This window comes from Papilio machaon, chromosome 23 (genome assembly GCF_912999745.1).
Source record: "Papilio machaon chromosome 23, ilPapMach1.1, whole genome shotgun sequence".
Taxonomy (NCBI): Eukaryota; Metazoa; Arthropoda; class Insecta; order Lepidoptera; family Papilionidae; genus Papilio; species Papilio machaon.
The window spans coordinates 399,634-412,553 of NC_060008.1; the positions used below are offsets into that span (position 1 = coordinate 399,634).

The following is a 12,920-nucleotide window of genomic DNA, read 5'->3' on the forward strand; positions in this document are numbered from 1 at the left end:
GATAAATGACTTTGAAAGTTATTTGTGCCCTTTTCACTATAATAACGGATTCTTAATTTAGATTTAGAATTCTTCGTTTTTGTTTTTATAATTAAATACACATGCCAACCAGAGTTTAAATAAACAGTTTAACTGCATAACCCAGAGGTAGCCTAGAAGTAGTAGTAGAATACTTTTTTTCGTAGACCTCTTTCAAAAAATTACTGGTTTCTGCAAACAACTGCTGCTACATTTTGTTCTTCAACTTGTGAACCCCCAATTTTTTTTCCATCATCGTACACACTGGGTGAACTCTAAGTGTCATCATTGAGTCCTGGACCACTTTAGTACCACTAAGCTAAGCACGTAAGGTTTCTTGATTAGATATGTTTTGTATGCAGGCATCGAGATGTCGCGAGGGCGCGGTGCCGATGGCGCGGGCTGAGCGCGCTCGGCTAGGCGCCCATGCGCGCCTGGCTGCTTGTGTGTGCGGCGCTCGCGCTCGCGCCGGGCCGGCCGCGCGCCGCCAGCGCCACGCCCGCCGCGACCGCCGCGCCCCCTGCGCCACCTGCGCCACCTGCGCACCCGGCGCACCCGGCGCACCCGGCGCACCCTGCGCACTCGACGCACACAGCGCACTTAGCGACCATTACGCACTCAGTGCACGACTCGCACACTGCGCACTCCGCGCACCAAGCGCACTCTGCGCACTCGGAACACAGTGCGCACCCACACACCCTCGCGGATCCCGCGCGGCTCGACCACATCAAGACACAAATACTCGCAAAGGTAACATTGAAGTGTTTACATCGGTTCCGAAGTAGCTTCGGAACCTGAAACTTATCACGACAAATCAGTTGTGCAAAGAAGAAGTTATAGGAAACTGCATACTCAGCAGTTAAGGAATTCCAGTCTTCATTAGCTTCTCGCTTTTTTTCTTAGGAGTGATTGTGTATTTACTTTGCAGCTGGGGCTGCGCGCGCGACCGCGGCCGCTTGGCGCGCCGCCACGGGACGTGGTGCGGCAAATCCTGGCGCGCGCCGCCGACACGCACACGGAGCGCCCACCAGAAGAAGACCACAGTATGCGGGAGATCATCGCTATTGCACATAGAGGTTTGAACATCCTGCAAACAATAAAAGTTTATACACCAAGTTGGTGAAGGTTACACATAATTGGGTGTAAACAAATATGTTAAATATTGCGCAGTTGTATACTTTCTGACATCGACATTGCGCTGGTCTAATTGTCATTGAATTGAGTAAATAATCATCAATTATGACAGAGAGACTACAGAGAGTGGCTAAATAAATTAATAAATACGAATAAACCCGCTGAATTCTGTCATTATATTTCAATCTGTGGTAAATTTTACATCTCCTTCTAATTTCTTGATAAAATAACTACCCAAGAATTAATTAATTATATTTTTTAAGACAAGTTTTTTGTCAAATAAAGTATATTAATAAACCGAGAAAACTCTGAAGATTTGACACTCGACTATTTTCCTTATTAATTGTATAAAATATGAAATACCAGTTTATTTATTTTTCTGATGTCAATTTTTGCGATGTATCATATGTTCGTATAAAACAGATCTTTTAGCCATTTTACCAGAAAAGTAGATTTCTCTCCACATTCCTATTCGTAATTACATTTAGACATGGATAAGTTTTTTCATAATTTCAGTTATCCAACCGTTTCCAATTGTATTCGTAATGTATTAGTCGAATGGACATGTTTTAGATTTTTGTCAAATCATCGTCTGCTTATGTCAGACGTCTGGTACATTGAGGTCAACATTGAATTTATTTTCGATGTGATTTCCTTAAACGAGCATTCCTTGATCTTCTTTATGCTTATTTTACTTTTCATTTTTGTTTGTAAAAGCTTTTCAATTATTTTGATTTACTGCAATGAACTTTATTTTTTATTATTTGTTTCATGTTCTTTTGATAATGCCCCTTGAATTACTGGCTGGTTATTCATAAGGTATTATAACTTTTTGTGTTACCATTGCAGTTTTGTTTTACGATTTCCAAAAATGCATAACCATTTTATTATCTATTCAGGGTTTAAGACTTTCAGTTGTATTTTCATCTTTATTTTCTATACCATAAAGATTATCTTGGAAACTGCTACCGTTGGAAAGTTTCTCGCGTTATATTCACTCGTAAAGTAGAACTTATTCAGCCGCTCTCTGAAATCCCAGGCCATGAACAAGTTATTTTTAAAACTAGTTATAAAGTTTTAATATATGTTAGACCTATGTACGGCGAAATGACTCATTATTTTATTCTAGACTAGACTTAAATTAACGAATACTTTAAAGTTCATTGTTTTTTTAAGACCGGTGTGTTAATTAAATTATATTTATGTATACTGAAATATAATGACATTTTATATGTTTTATTTCTATAATTTTTATAAAGTATGATTTCAGATTAGAATTACAGGGATAATAAAAACTCTTCAGCTACGAAGACTTTGAAGGTAAGATATCTTATTTTTTATTTCCATTAATGCGGTCTACTAAAACGATTGCAATAAGCTATAGGAAGATTAGTACATTTATAAGAGGAAGCTGTAATGCAATATTTATCTTGTAGATTTTTTTTTTCTCATTTACATGAACAAAAAGAAATATAAAACATAATAAAATGAAACATATTTTCAAATTCATGAAACGTCGAATATAATCGTAAATAAGCCATCATTTCATGTTTATTCGTCGTGCACATAAAAATAGAGCCGTAAAAACTTACCCGGTCTATGGGTTTTATGCAAATTATTGTCATTTTGAACCTTATTGCATTGACTTAAAACATATTTTTACTGTCTTCATGATGATGACTTCTAAAATGTTACATATCAATAAAAGGTTTATATTTTTTTTTCTAACTTGACTAAAAAAATAGAATAAAACTTATTTAGGTATCTCTCCTTTAAAAAAAGGCGGAAAGGGAACGTGGATAAAAATTAGAACTCATCTGAAGAAACCTGAAATTGCTTCCACTTTGCACCTCTCTTCTGTGTGGTTGTGGTATTTCACCGGGCGAGCCGGTTTATTAGTGCATCCAACAAACATTGTTACAGCCTCTATCATTGTTAAAACTTAAAAAAATGTTTTCAGATTCCGTAACTTTCGGTTGCTGTCGTCGGCGTCATTGGATTCACCGTTTAATAGATAAGGGTAAGTTCAATCTTACTAATCTTACTAATATTATAAATGCGAAAGTTTAGATGGATGGATGTTTGTTTGAAGGTATCTCCAGTACGGCTCAACGGATCTCGCTGAAATTTGACTTAAATGTAGAGCATAGTCTGGAAGAACACATAGACTACTTATTATGTTTTTTTTTAATTCCGCGCGGACAGAGTCGCGGGCTATAGCCAGTAACATATAAATGCATATTTTAAACTTAACATAATATCGAGCAAATTTTCGATAAGAAAAAGAAGAAACAGATATCGAATTTAAGTGGAAATATTATACTCGTAGACTTAAAATCTTTATCAGAAATACTTGTGTTTTCCTAAAACTATTAATACAGCGATATGACAATTTACATCAATGCATTTGCTTGAATCCCATGCAATTATGTTTGTAAGTTTGTATGTTGTAAGTGGTATAATTCTGGCAGAGTTAAGCTCTCACAATGATGGCGGTTGAATCTTACGTAACGCCTACATTTGGAAGGCGGCCAAACTTCAGTGGGTGACCATGCATGCATCTATACCAGAATAGTGTTGCTGCTTAAATTTACTTTGCCCAAAAGGTTGCGAAATATTCGTAAAGTTATTGGGTCTAAACATAGAAAAAACTTACACAGTGTTTCGATTACGTTGACGTTCATAATCCAAACTCGTAGGATTAAAACACGTGTTTAACTAAACATTGTCTATTTTTGGAGTAATGCAGATTTAGTCTAAATATTTTCCCAAAATAATGAAAATAAAGTTAATTAGAGTTGCAATATTGCAGTGCTTTAAGTGTAATAAAAATTATGATCAAAGCATGCTATCGCATTATGTCACTATGGCATTGCATTGCGTAAGTCGTTTAGCGACCAAAATCGCCGAGTTTAAAAAAAGATTTTGCCTTATGTACGAGGGTCTCACATATTCCCGCAATCAAAGTATCTTGATTTTTAATTTAGCAGTTCCTTACTCTATATTCAGTAAAGAAATTAAAGACTAAAAAATTAAAGACTTAGCAATGAAAGAAAATTTTGGCCAGTTAGTCGTTTTCCATTTTCATTTCATATGTCCACAGTATGTGTTTTGTAGCGATGTAATATAAATATGTATCGATTGTCATCTCATTTGTTAAAATCGATTCAGTTCTTTAATTCATCACAATTGTATTAACATACATACAAACATTCATACATAAACACAAATTTACATGCGTGTGAAAAAATATCAATCTTTTTTTTTCTTTTCATTTTCATACAATTAAAAATATCCAATGCATTAATTCCGAACAAAGCTCAACGAAGTGAGTGTATCCTTAAAAGCTCCGCAACAGAAATATGCGCAGGGATGCTCGCCAAGTTCAGCAGAATTTATTTCCATGCATTTTAACTGCAAAGCAATGTAACTGGAAAATAATTACTGTTTTAAAAACAACATCGTACTGCAACGATTAATTTACAACTTGTATTTAAATAAGTTACAAGAAATTGATTTAAAATCTTATGAATTAGAAAAAGAAATGCCATGCGTATTCTTAATTAGACAAAACAACTAAATCTAAAATGTAAAAAAACATCTACATTAAAAAACTATTTTTAGTTAAATGCTAAATATGTTAGCTAAATATGTTTAATATTCTAGGGGAGATCATGAGATGAAGAACCATAACCCTTTTTTTTTTAATTTTTTAATTATAAAATAAAGTAGTGCATACATCTATCTAGCTAAGAAAAGACAAAAACTATCTGAACATATTTAAAATGTATAGTATAATCATAAAACAGTTGTTAATGATATTTCAAACAACAAACAATTTTTCTCAGCCAACAAACAGAAGTAGCCATCGGCATAGGGTGTGGCGTGAATGCTGGCGTAACAGGGATCCATACATCAGTATAAAAGCGACGTTATTGCAGCGAAAAATCCCTTTATCTTCCCCCCATTACATTCGCCAACAGTACGACTCCGACTTTACAATATCTTTTCGTATTCTTCACTTGTCATATATCAAAATTATGCCTCTCGGGAGGCAATAAAATTTTAAAGTTAAATTTTGTCGCGTCGCCTATTGGAATAATATAAAGTGCGCAGTACGTCTGGCCATCACGCTGCGCAATGGCTTTTGTTGAACTATAAAACAGTTTGAATACGTCTTGATACTTTGAACAGGCAAAACTGTGACGCAATATTATTTAAAGATGATGCAAGAATTAGAGTAGAAATAACTAGTAAATAATCGATTATATAATAATTATATAGCTGTTAAATTAAATTGTTTTAAGAAAGTCAGAAAAGAAGTTAAAAAGTTTGTTTTCTGTTTTCAGATGCTTGGTAAGCGTAGATGTCGCTACGTGCAATTCGAAGACGTGAAGAAATGAACAGGTAAATCTAGGATCACTTGCGACCGCCTAAAGTTTCATTAAAACATGTTGTTGTGTCTATTTTTTTAAAGATATTCTGAAGGATGATCATATGTTTTTTTATAAATGTGTTGACAAGGAAACACAGCAACGGTAGACTTGCAGTAAGAAGTTGGTCAATGAACTTTACAGTTATTTCTTGTAATTGCCATTTTCTCGTCTCTAAATCGTAGTCAGATTATAAAATATAAATACATATTATTTATAGTGACAACTACATTAATGTTTATCTCTTGTTTATGTTAGCAGTTTTTTTTTTTTATATTTTTATTACTACAACTACTGTAACCATGGCCTGTAATCAATCGACTTTAAATACCATTTTGATGAATAGTTAAAGTTTTAAAGTATTTGATGTTTGTTTTAAAGTTTTTAGTTTTTAGATTTTATTAGATAGTTTTTCAAAAAATTTTACACTTAACCCTTTAAACATTTAAATTTCGTCTTTTCCATGTATTACAACTATAAAGTATAAAAATCCATTTCGTAGGTTTATTTTTATTAATTAAATAAAGTAATTTTAACTTATGTAAAAAATATGTAACAAAGTTATTTTAAGTCATGAAAAATGTTATTTATGCTCGGATTTAACTTTTTATTTTATTTACAATCACATTGCTGTACTTTTGAATAAGGAAAATATGCTCTATGAGCTAAACACCTCTGGGAAAGAAAATTTTCTACATCTAAACCTTTTGAATGCAACAAAAGAGAAAGCAGGAATCATTCGCTACGAAGCGATTCAAGGAACTAATTTCAAATGTTAATGGAACTGACATGTGACAATCACGTGACTTATCGAAAGCTACTGTCAGTTATATACATTTTTGAAGTTCGTTATAGAATCGCTTCGGTGAGAATGCACTATGTCTAGGGAGGCTAATGTAAAGTGACCGTTACATCTCACTAATATTATAAATGCGAATGTTTAAATGGGTGGATGTTTGTTTGAAGGTATCTCCGGAACGACTCAATGTATCTTGATGAAATTTGACAAAGATGTAGAGCATAGTCTGAAAGAACACAGAGGTTACTTGTCAAAGGTTTTTTAAATGCTGCACGAACAGAGTCGTGAGCGACAGCTAGTCTTAAATATCTTTACTTGTTGCAGATGCACGAAGCACATTTATTACCACCAGATAGAGGAGGAATTGAAAGAGGAATTTTTCTTTTCGTATATCTAAACCGTCGATCGACCGACCATCCTTGTCTTCGCAACAAGCAACTTTTCGAAGAAAAAAAATTGAACTATTCTATCAGGTTTGAAGTAAACATTTTATTAAAATAGTCATATTATTAAAGGATATCCAGCGGATTTGGTTCAGAGCACAACTTCGAACAATTATGTAACTTAACAAACAGCTTATTAAGTTGAGTATTAGCTTATTTTTCATAGAATGTAGATCTCAAAGAATGAAAAACAACTAGCTGTTATTTTTAAACCTAAGGTCCGTATACTTTGGTGACTCATTAGTACAAGAAAGTGTATTGATAACTTTGTTTGTAAATAGGACCCCTACGGGCGTTTGACCTCCTATCACCGAGGGCCACGATAAAACGGACAATGATCCTGGAAGTAGATACATTTACTAAAGGTTTAATCTGCTAACTTTTAGTAGTCACTTCAATTAACTTAAAATAGCTTAGGTGCGTAATATTTTCTCCACATAGATTTTAAAAGAATGATAGAGAAATTTATTTTATATCAAACTAGCTTTTACCCGCGACTACCTTCGCGTGGAATAAAAAAACTTAATTAGTAGCCTATGTATTCTTCCAGACTATGTTCTACATATGCGTCAAATTTCAGCGAAATCCGTTCTGGAGATACCTTCTAACAAACATCCATCCATCCATCCATATAAACATTCGCATTTGTAATATTATAAAGGTTATGTATTTACTTTTAGTGACTTAGATCTCGTTATGTTTTTTTTTAGGCAGAGAAGTAAGAAACTTGTTTTAATAGGACAGAATTTAATCAAACTTTAATATTTGAGATTCGAAAACAAGATTCAACAAGGTTTGTTTACAATATTCAACGGTCTAACATTCGATGTAAATAAAAGATTTGTTGTAACATTAAAATGTAATTTAATAAAGAAATATTCTCGAAAAATTATTTTTGTTTTTATTTCGTTCCCCATCTCATATTTTTCTTTTATTATACTGTGGTACAAAAATGTTTTATAAATTATTTATGTGCAAACGCACTACAAAGTTTACCTTCAATCATTATCTTTGTGAACTTTGTAATAACTATTATGATTGTTGCTTGTTTGTTTTGTTGATAGTTGTTTGTTTTATTGGTACTTGGGATACAAAGAGTGGAGCAAAGATTCTGCTACCATTTTTCATCGAAACCTTGCTACTGTAACATTAAGCTGTCGCACAAGGTTTGAGTATTATCAAGTGATTTTTGATTCAGAAAGACAGTCTATTGAGTTATTGAGTGGAAATGATTCGTCTTTTTAGCCCAGAATTATCCATTTGCACCTTGCATGTAACTGGTTAACAATGTTATTTACTCTGGAAAGTTTTAGTACTTAAATTGATGTCACATATCTACTATTAATTAGTCTGTGATAACAGTCTCATACAATTTAAGATAGGTTTATTACTATTCGAATCCCGCCAAGTACCAAATTGTTTTTCGATTTTCGTTTTACATATCTACATCTAACCGACGTTCTTACAACCAGCGTGGATGATTGTGGCCTGGTCATCCCTAACTTAGGATAGCCTCCGAGCCCCTCGGTGTGGACGTATAGTGAGCTGATGATGTTGACACTTATATTACGCTCTTTGAACTTTTATCAGATCATCGGTTCGTCCCTTGCCTAAATTTTACTCCTACTAGATAGAACGTTTCGACTCTACAAGTTACTAATAGCTGTCTTTTAAAGTAAAGGACTGAATTTATTCTAATTGAATTCCTAATTAGTATTAGGAATTAAATTATGTTAAAAATGTAGAGCACTTTATAGAGCTTATTTAAAATGTATGTGAATCAGAACTTGAACGTTTTCCTCGACTTTAATTGGCAATTTATAGATAAATTGTCACCTTTGCCCTCAACTACAATGTTACAATGTAAAAACTAAGTAGTTGCAATTCGTTATCAACAAAATGGCGGATGCGCTCGCACGTGTAAACTGTGCATGATGAAAATCTGCTCGATTTCAAATGTGACAATACGAGTAGTAGAATTTGGTTTTATCCAATTTTATATTTGTACTTAATAGTTGAAAATTCTATAAATCTACGTATAAAATTATGATTTTAATGTATAATTCTTTTATACTAATATTGTAATTAGAAAAGATATGATTGTTTGTTTTCATTGAATAGCAAGTAATTTTGAATACTGGCTGATGCGGGAACTGTTTAATTTTGGATTAAGCTGACTATATTTTCACGATTAATTTTAGGAAAAACGGACAAGATAAATTTTACATAAAAAAAAAGTAAGAGATATAAAACGCAACCCCGAGGGCGAAACAAATACTGAACCCATTTTAAAAATTCTTGCACCGTTGGGAAACTGCACTATTCACGGGTGACAGCTATAATTATTATTAGATTTTTATTTTAGTTCGGCGCGGACGTAAAACATACACAACATTCATAATATAACCTATATAAAATACTATATGTACGTTAAACTTATGTAAATTTGTATTGAATAGTGTTTTGGATTTCGCAGTCAAAGACAACATTTTTAGTATAATCCCGGACATTTATACCTGCGTTTACAAAATCCTTCACGTCTAAGACTAATAAAATTAATTCCAAGAAAAAGTTATAAGCGTTTAAATGCAGTTTAACAAATAATCTTTTAAATGAGTATTAACTACAATAAACAGCTAGATATTGTTTTATTTCTGTTCCAACTAATTCTATTATGAAAGTGTTTGTTTAAGTTATAAACCTTAAATCTGGATGGAAAATATTCTGTGTATGATCTAGAAGTTCTTACTGATAAAGCATTTGTGTTAAGGTAAACTAAAAATATTTTTAATATATTTTATTCCATCGCCGTAAGCTCACACCGACGGGCTCGGAGCCTACAAAAATTATGGTTGACTATGTCAACCACGCTGGCTCAGTGCAGTTCGGTTGTCTACATATTTGAATTTCTACACAGATATGTGCAGATTGCATCACGTTTTCTTTCACCGTAAGTTAGTCGGATAATACATATGAAATTAGAAAACCGAAAAATACATTGGTATGTACATAGCGAGGTACCTGGACGTGCATTTTGGTTTGGCCCGTCACGGAGGCTCTTCGAGATTTATTTATCCCAATTTAATTGAAGAAATGAATGCTTATATGTACTTAAGTTGTTTTAAATTATTTATTCAGTTTAAACATGGAATGTAGTTAATTTAACTATTAAATTATACAAGACTCATTATAACTAAATGTAATTAACAAGATGATATTATTTCAATGTGTTTGTTTAATGTGTGTTTGTTTGTCCTTATCTTAACTGATTATAATTGTTATGGATTTAAGACGAATAATAACACAAATTATATATATACTGTGGCATTCAAAGCAGGGTTAATGGTTAAGTAATTAAGTGGACCTTCATCATCATCAGCTCATTATACGTCCTTACCGAGGAGCTCGCTGCTTACCCTAAGTTAGGGATGACTAGGCTATTGTCAACCATGCTGGCCCAGTGCGAGTTGGTTGACTTCACACATATCTCTGAATTTCTTCGCAGATATATGCAGGTTGCATCACGATGTTGTAAATCGAAAATCGAAAAAAACACACATGGTACATGGCAAGATTTGAACCCAGGACCTGCGGATTACAAGACTAAGTGCTTAACCCCTGAGCTACCGACGCTCTTAGAAATGGCCCTTAGTGTAAGTGTAAGCCCTAAGATTTTTCTCTCTAAAACTACACTATTATAACTTAATTCATTTAATGTTTACTAAGGGCTTCTCTTCGTGAGTATTAAACAAATCTGTGTTAGAAGTAATTCACATTATTGCGATGTTGCGCGGAATTAAAAAAATCTAGTGTTAAGTATAGCTTAAGTTAATCAATAATAATGCAGCTTTCTAATGACAAAATAATTTTTGAAATGGGTTCAGTAGTTTTTGAGTTTATTCGTTACATACAAAAATACAAAACTTACCTATTTAAAATACACTTCTGCGATTAGCTGTCGCCCGCGATTTCGTCCGCGTGGAACTAAAAAAACCTTAATAAGCTTATGTGTTCTTCCAAACTGCGGTCTACATCTATGTCAAATTTCATCGAGATCCCTGCAGCTGTTCTGGAGACACCTTCAAACAAACATACGTCCATCCATCTATCCATCTAAACATTTATAATATTAGTAAGATAACTTTCGATAAGAGATTTCCAAAGTGTCTTTTTTATATACACAGTTTGTGTAGATTTGTATTAAAAACCAATTATAATTATTAATACAAATATTAATTCAATAATTTTTCGTTTCTTTTATCAAAAAGTTTATCAAGTTCCTTCAAATCACATCAACAATTGTTAACACTTGTCTGAAGCCAAATTACTTCAATTTTAAAATTAGCGATTATTTTACACCTCTACAAACAAATACATCGGCATATCTTATTTTACACAAGGCACAATCGTACCTATGCTATATAGTTTTAGATGTGTGATTGGCTTGGTTATTTATGTTGGTAACTGTAATTTGCCGTATGTACGGGAGTAGTGACTCTATTCATATATGTTTACAATATACGGACATTGCTCTCTGTGATATGATAGAGAGGGGCAAGGCCCTCATGGAAAATGTTCAAAGACATGACCTGTGCTAAGTATATAAATCTAGAAAAAATTGTACACACGACCGAATCCAATAATCGATCCTTAAAATTTATCCGATGATTATTTTCATTACTTTGTATAATACTTAGAGGACAGTTCGCCCTAATTATAGATCGATGTCATCCAGATAGAAGAAATTGTTGTTATTAATAGAGTAAGTTATAGCACGTAAAACTCTACCTAGGCCGAAAACAAAATCAGTAATTGTACAATATAGAAAAAACATAAGAAAAAATAGATTTTTCGATCTCTCGGAGATACTTACGAAATTACTTTATTACTTTTTAGTGCATTCTGTTAGAGAATATTTTAATTATTTGAATATTTTCATTTACATCTTATAAAATTAGGTATAATTTTAGAAAATACATTCGGCGTCAAAACACATCACAGATGAGTTGTTTTTACTTTATTCACGTCGACCGAACTAGAAACACGTGACACATTAGGAATGGAAGTAAAACATAACGAACGCATTCCCAGATTGCATGTTATTATAATCTGATACATTCCTTGATTCTTACGCACTTTGATTACATATATAATGAAAGGGACGTTTTATTTCAATCTAGTATATTCAAGTCATTACATTGTAACACACTATCAATTATTAGTAATATTTATATCAAAAGGTGGCAAACTAGCAAACGGCCACCTGGATTCGCCGAAATAGCGAGGCGACCGTTGTCCATAGACATCAGCAAATGCAGATGCCTACCTTTAATAAACGGAGAAGGGGACGCACAGAAAGAGTATATTTCTCCTTTCTATGCATCCCCTCTTCCGACAAATCCAGTTCCCCTTCCGATCTTTTCCTTATAAGAAAAGGGTAGGAAGGGAAAGAGGACTAAAATTAGGCCTCCAGTACCACACTCATCAGACAAAACGCGGAATTTTTTCCACTTCACGCCTGTCTTCTGTGTGGTCGTAGTATTTCACCGGTCGACCCGGTCAATTCGTGCACCCAACAAATATTGTTGTTGCGGATCAACCACTGTTAATAGTTAATATACGGCTTTTGTGTTACAGTTTTAAAATATGTTGTAGAAAATGAAACGTCATACGTCATACGTATTTAATTATTGTTGCTAAGAGAAATGTAAATATTTCCTATGAACACTAAAGTAAAATGCCACATCAGATTCATCTTTATATATGTTTCATTTTTTTAACGACTAAGGCCGATGATTTTCGAGTAAGTGGACATTATGGGACAAGGTTATACAAACAAACACACTAATGGTTATTTAATAACGATATTAAGCAATACTTTAACTCATCAAACCTTCACTTAAATGAATATACTTTGCTAAGCAGAACTAGTACCAGATGTTAAATAGGTCCAACTACTGTTGCATGTATATGCGAGTAGCTATTACATGAATAAGCCAGCAGTATTTGCGAAGCATCGGTGGTGGAGGCGATAAGCACTTGACTTGTAATCTAATGGTCCAGGTTAAATCCCCGCAATGCATCAATACCAAA

General features: G+C 33.5%; 1 protein-coding gene and 1 long non-coding RNA gene across 4 annotated transcripts; both read left to right on the forward strand.

The window, feature by feature from the left end:
• Positions 1-444: 444 nt before the first annotated feature.
• Positions 445-1,385, forward strand: LOC123722322 (muscle segmentation homeobox-like). The gene is made up of 2 exons (XM_045683790.1): positions 445-768; positions 947-1,385. Exons 1-2 carry the CDS (start codon positions 445-447, stop codon positions 1,139-1,141), a joined length of 519 nt encoding a protein of 172 aa, XP_045539746.1. The 3' UTR covers positions 1,142-1,385.
• A 1,731-nt stretch (positions 1,386-3,116) lies between these two features.
• LOC106711284 lies at positions 3,117-7,630 on the forward strand. Of its 3 annotated transcripts, none has more exons than XR_006756468.1 (4): positions 3,117-3,172; positions 5,502-5,559; positions 6,709-6,857; positions 7,538-7,630. It is a non-coding gene; the product is annotated as an uncharacterized LOC106711284 (long non-coding RNA). The 3 variants fall into 3 exon arrangements; XR_006756470.1 differs by lacking the exon at positions 7,538-7,630 and adding an exon at positions 7,378-7,410; XR_006756469.1 differs by lacking the exon at positions 7,538-7,630 and adding an exon at positions 7,109-7,243.
• The last annotated feature ends 5,290 nt before the right edge of the window (positions 7,631-12,920 follow it).

Bases quoted from the DNA above. Each gene is read 5' to 3' on its own strand.
- LOC123722322 (XM_045683790.1), top strand. From the start codon at position 445: ATGCGCGCCTGGCTGCTTGTGTGTGCGGCGCTCGCGCTCGCGCCGGGC. The intron at 769-946 runs GTAACATTGAAG...TTTACTTTGCAG, and splicing joins AGACACAAATACTCGCAAAG to CTGGGGCTGCGCGCGCGACC.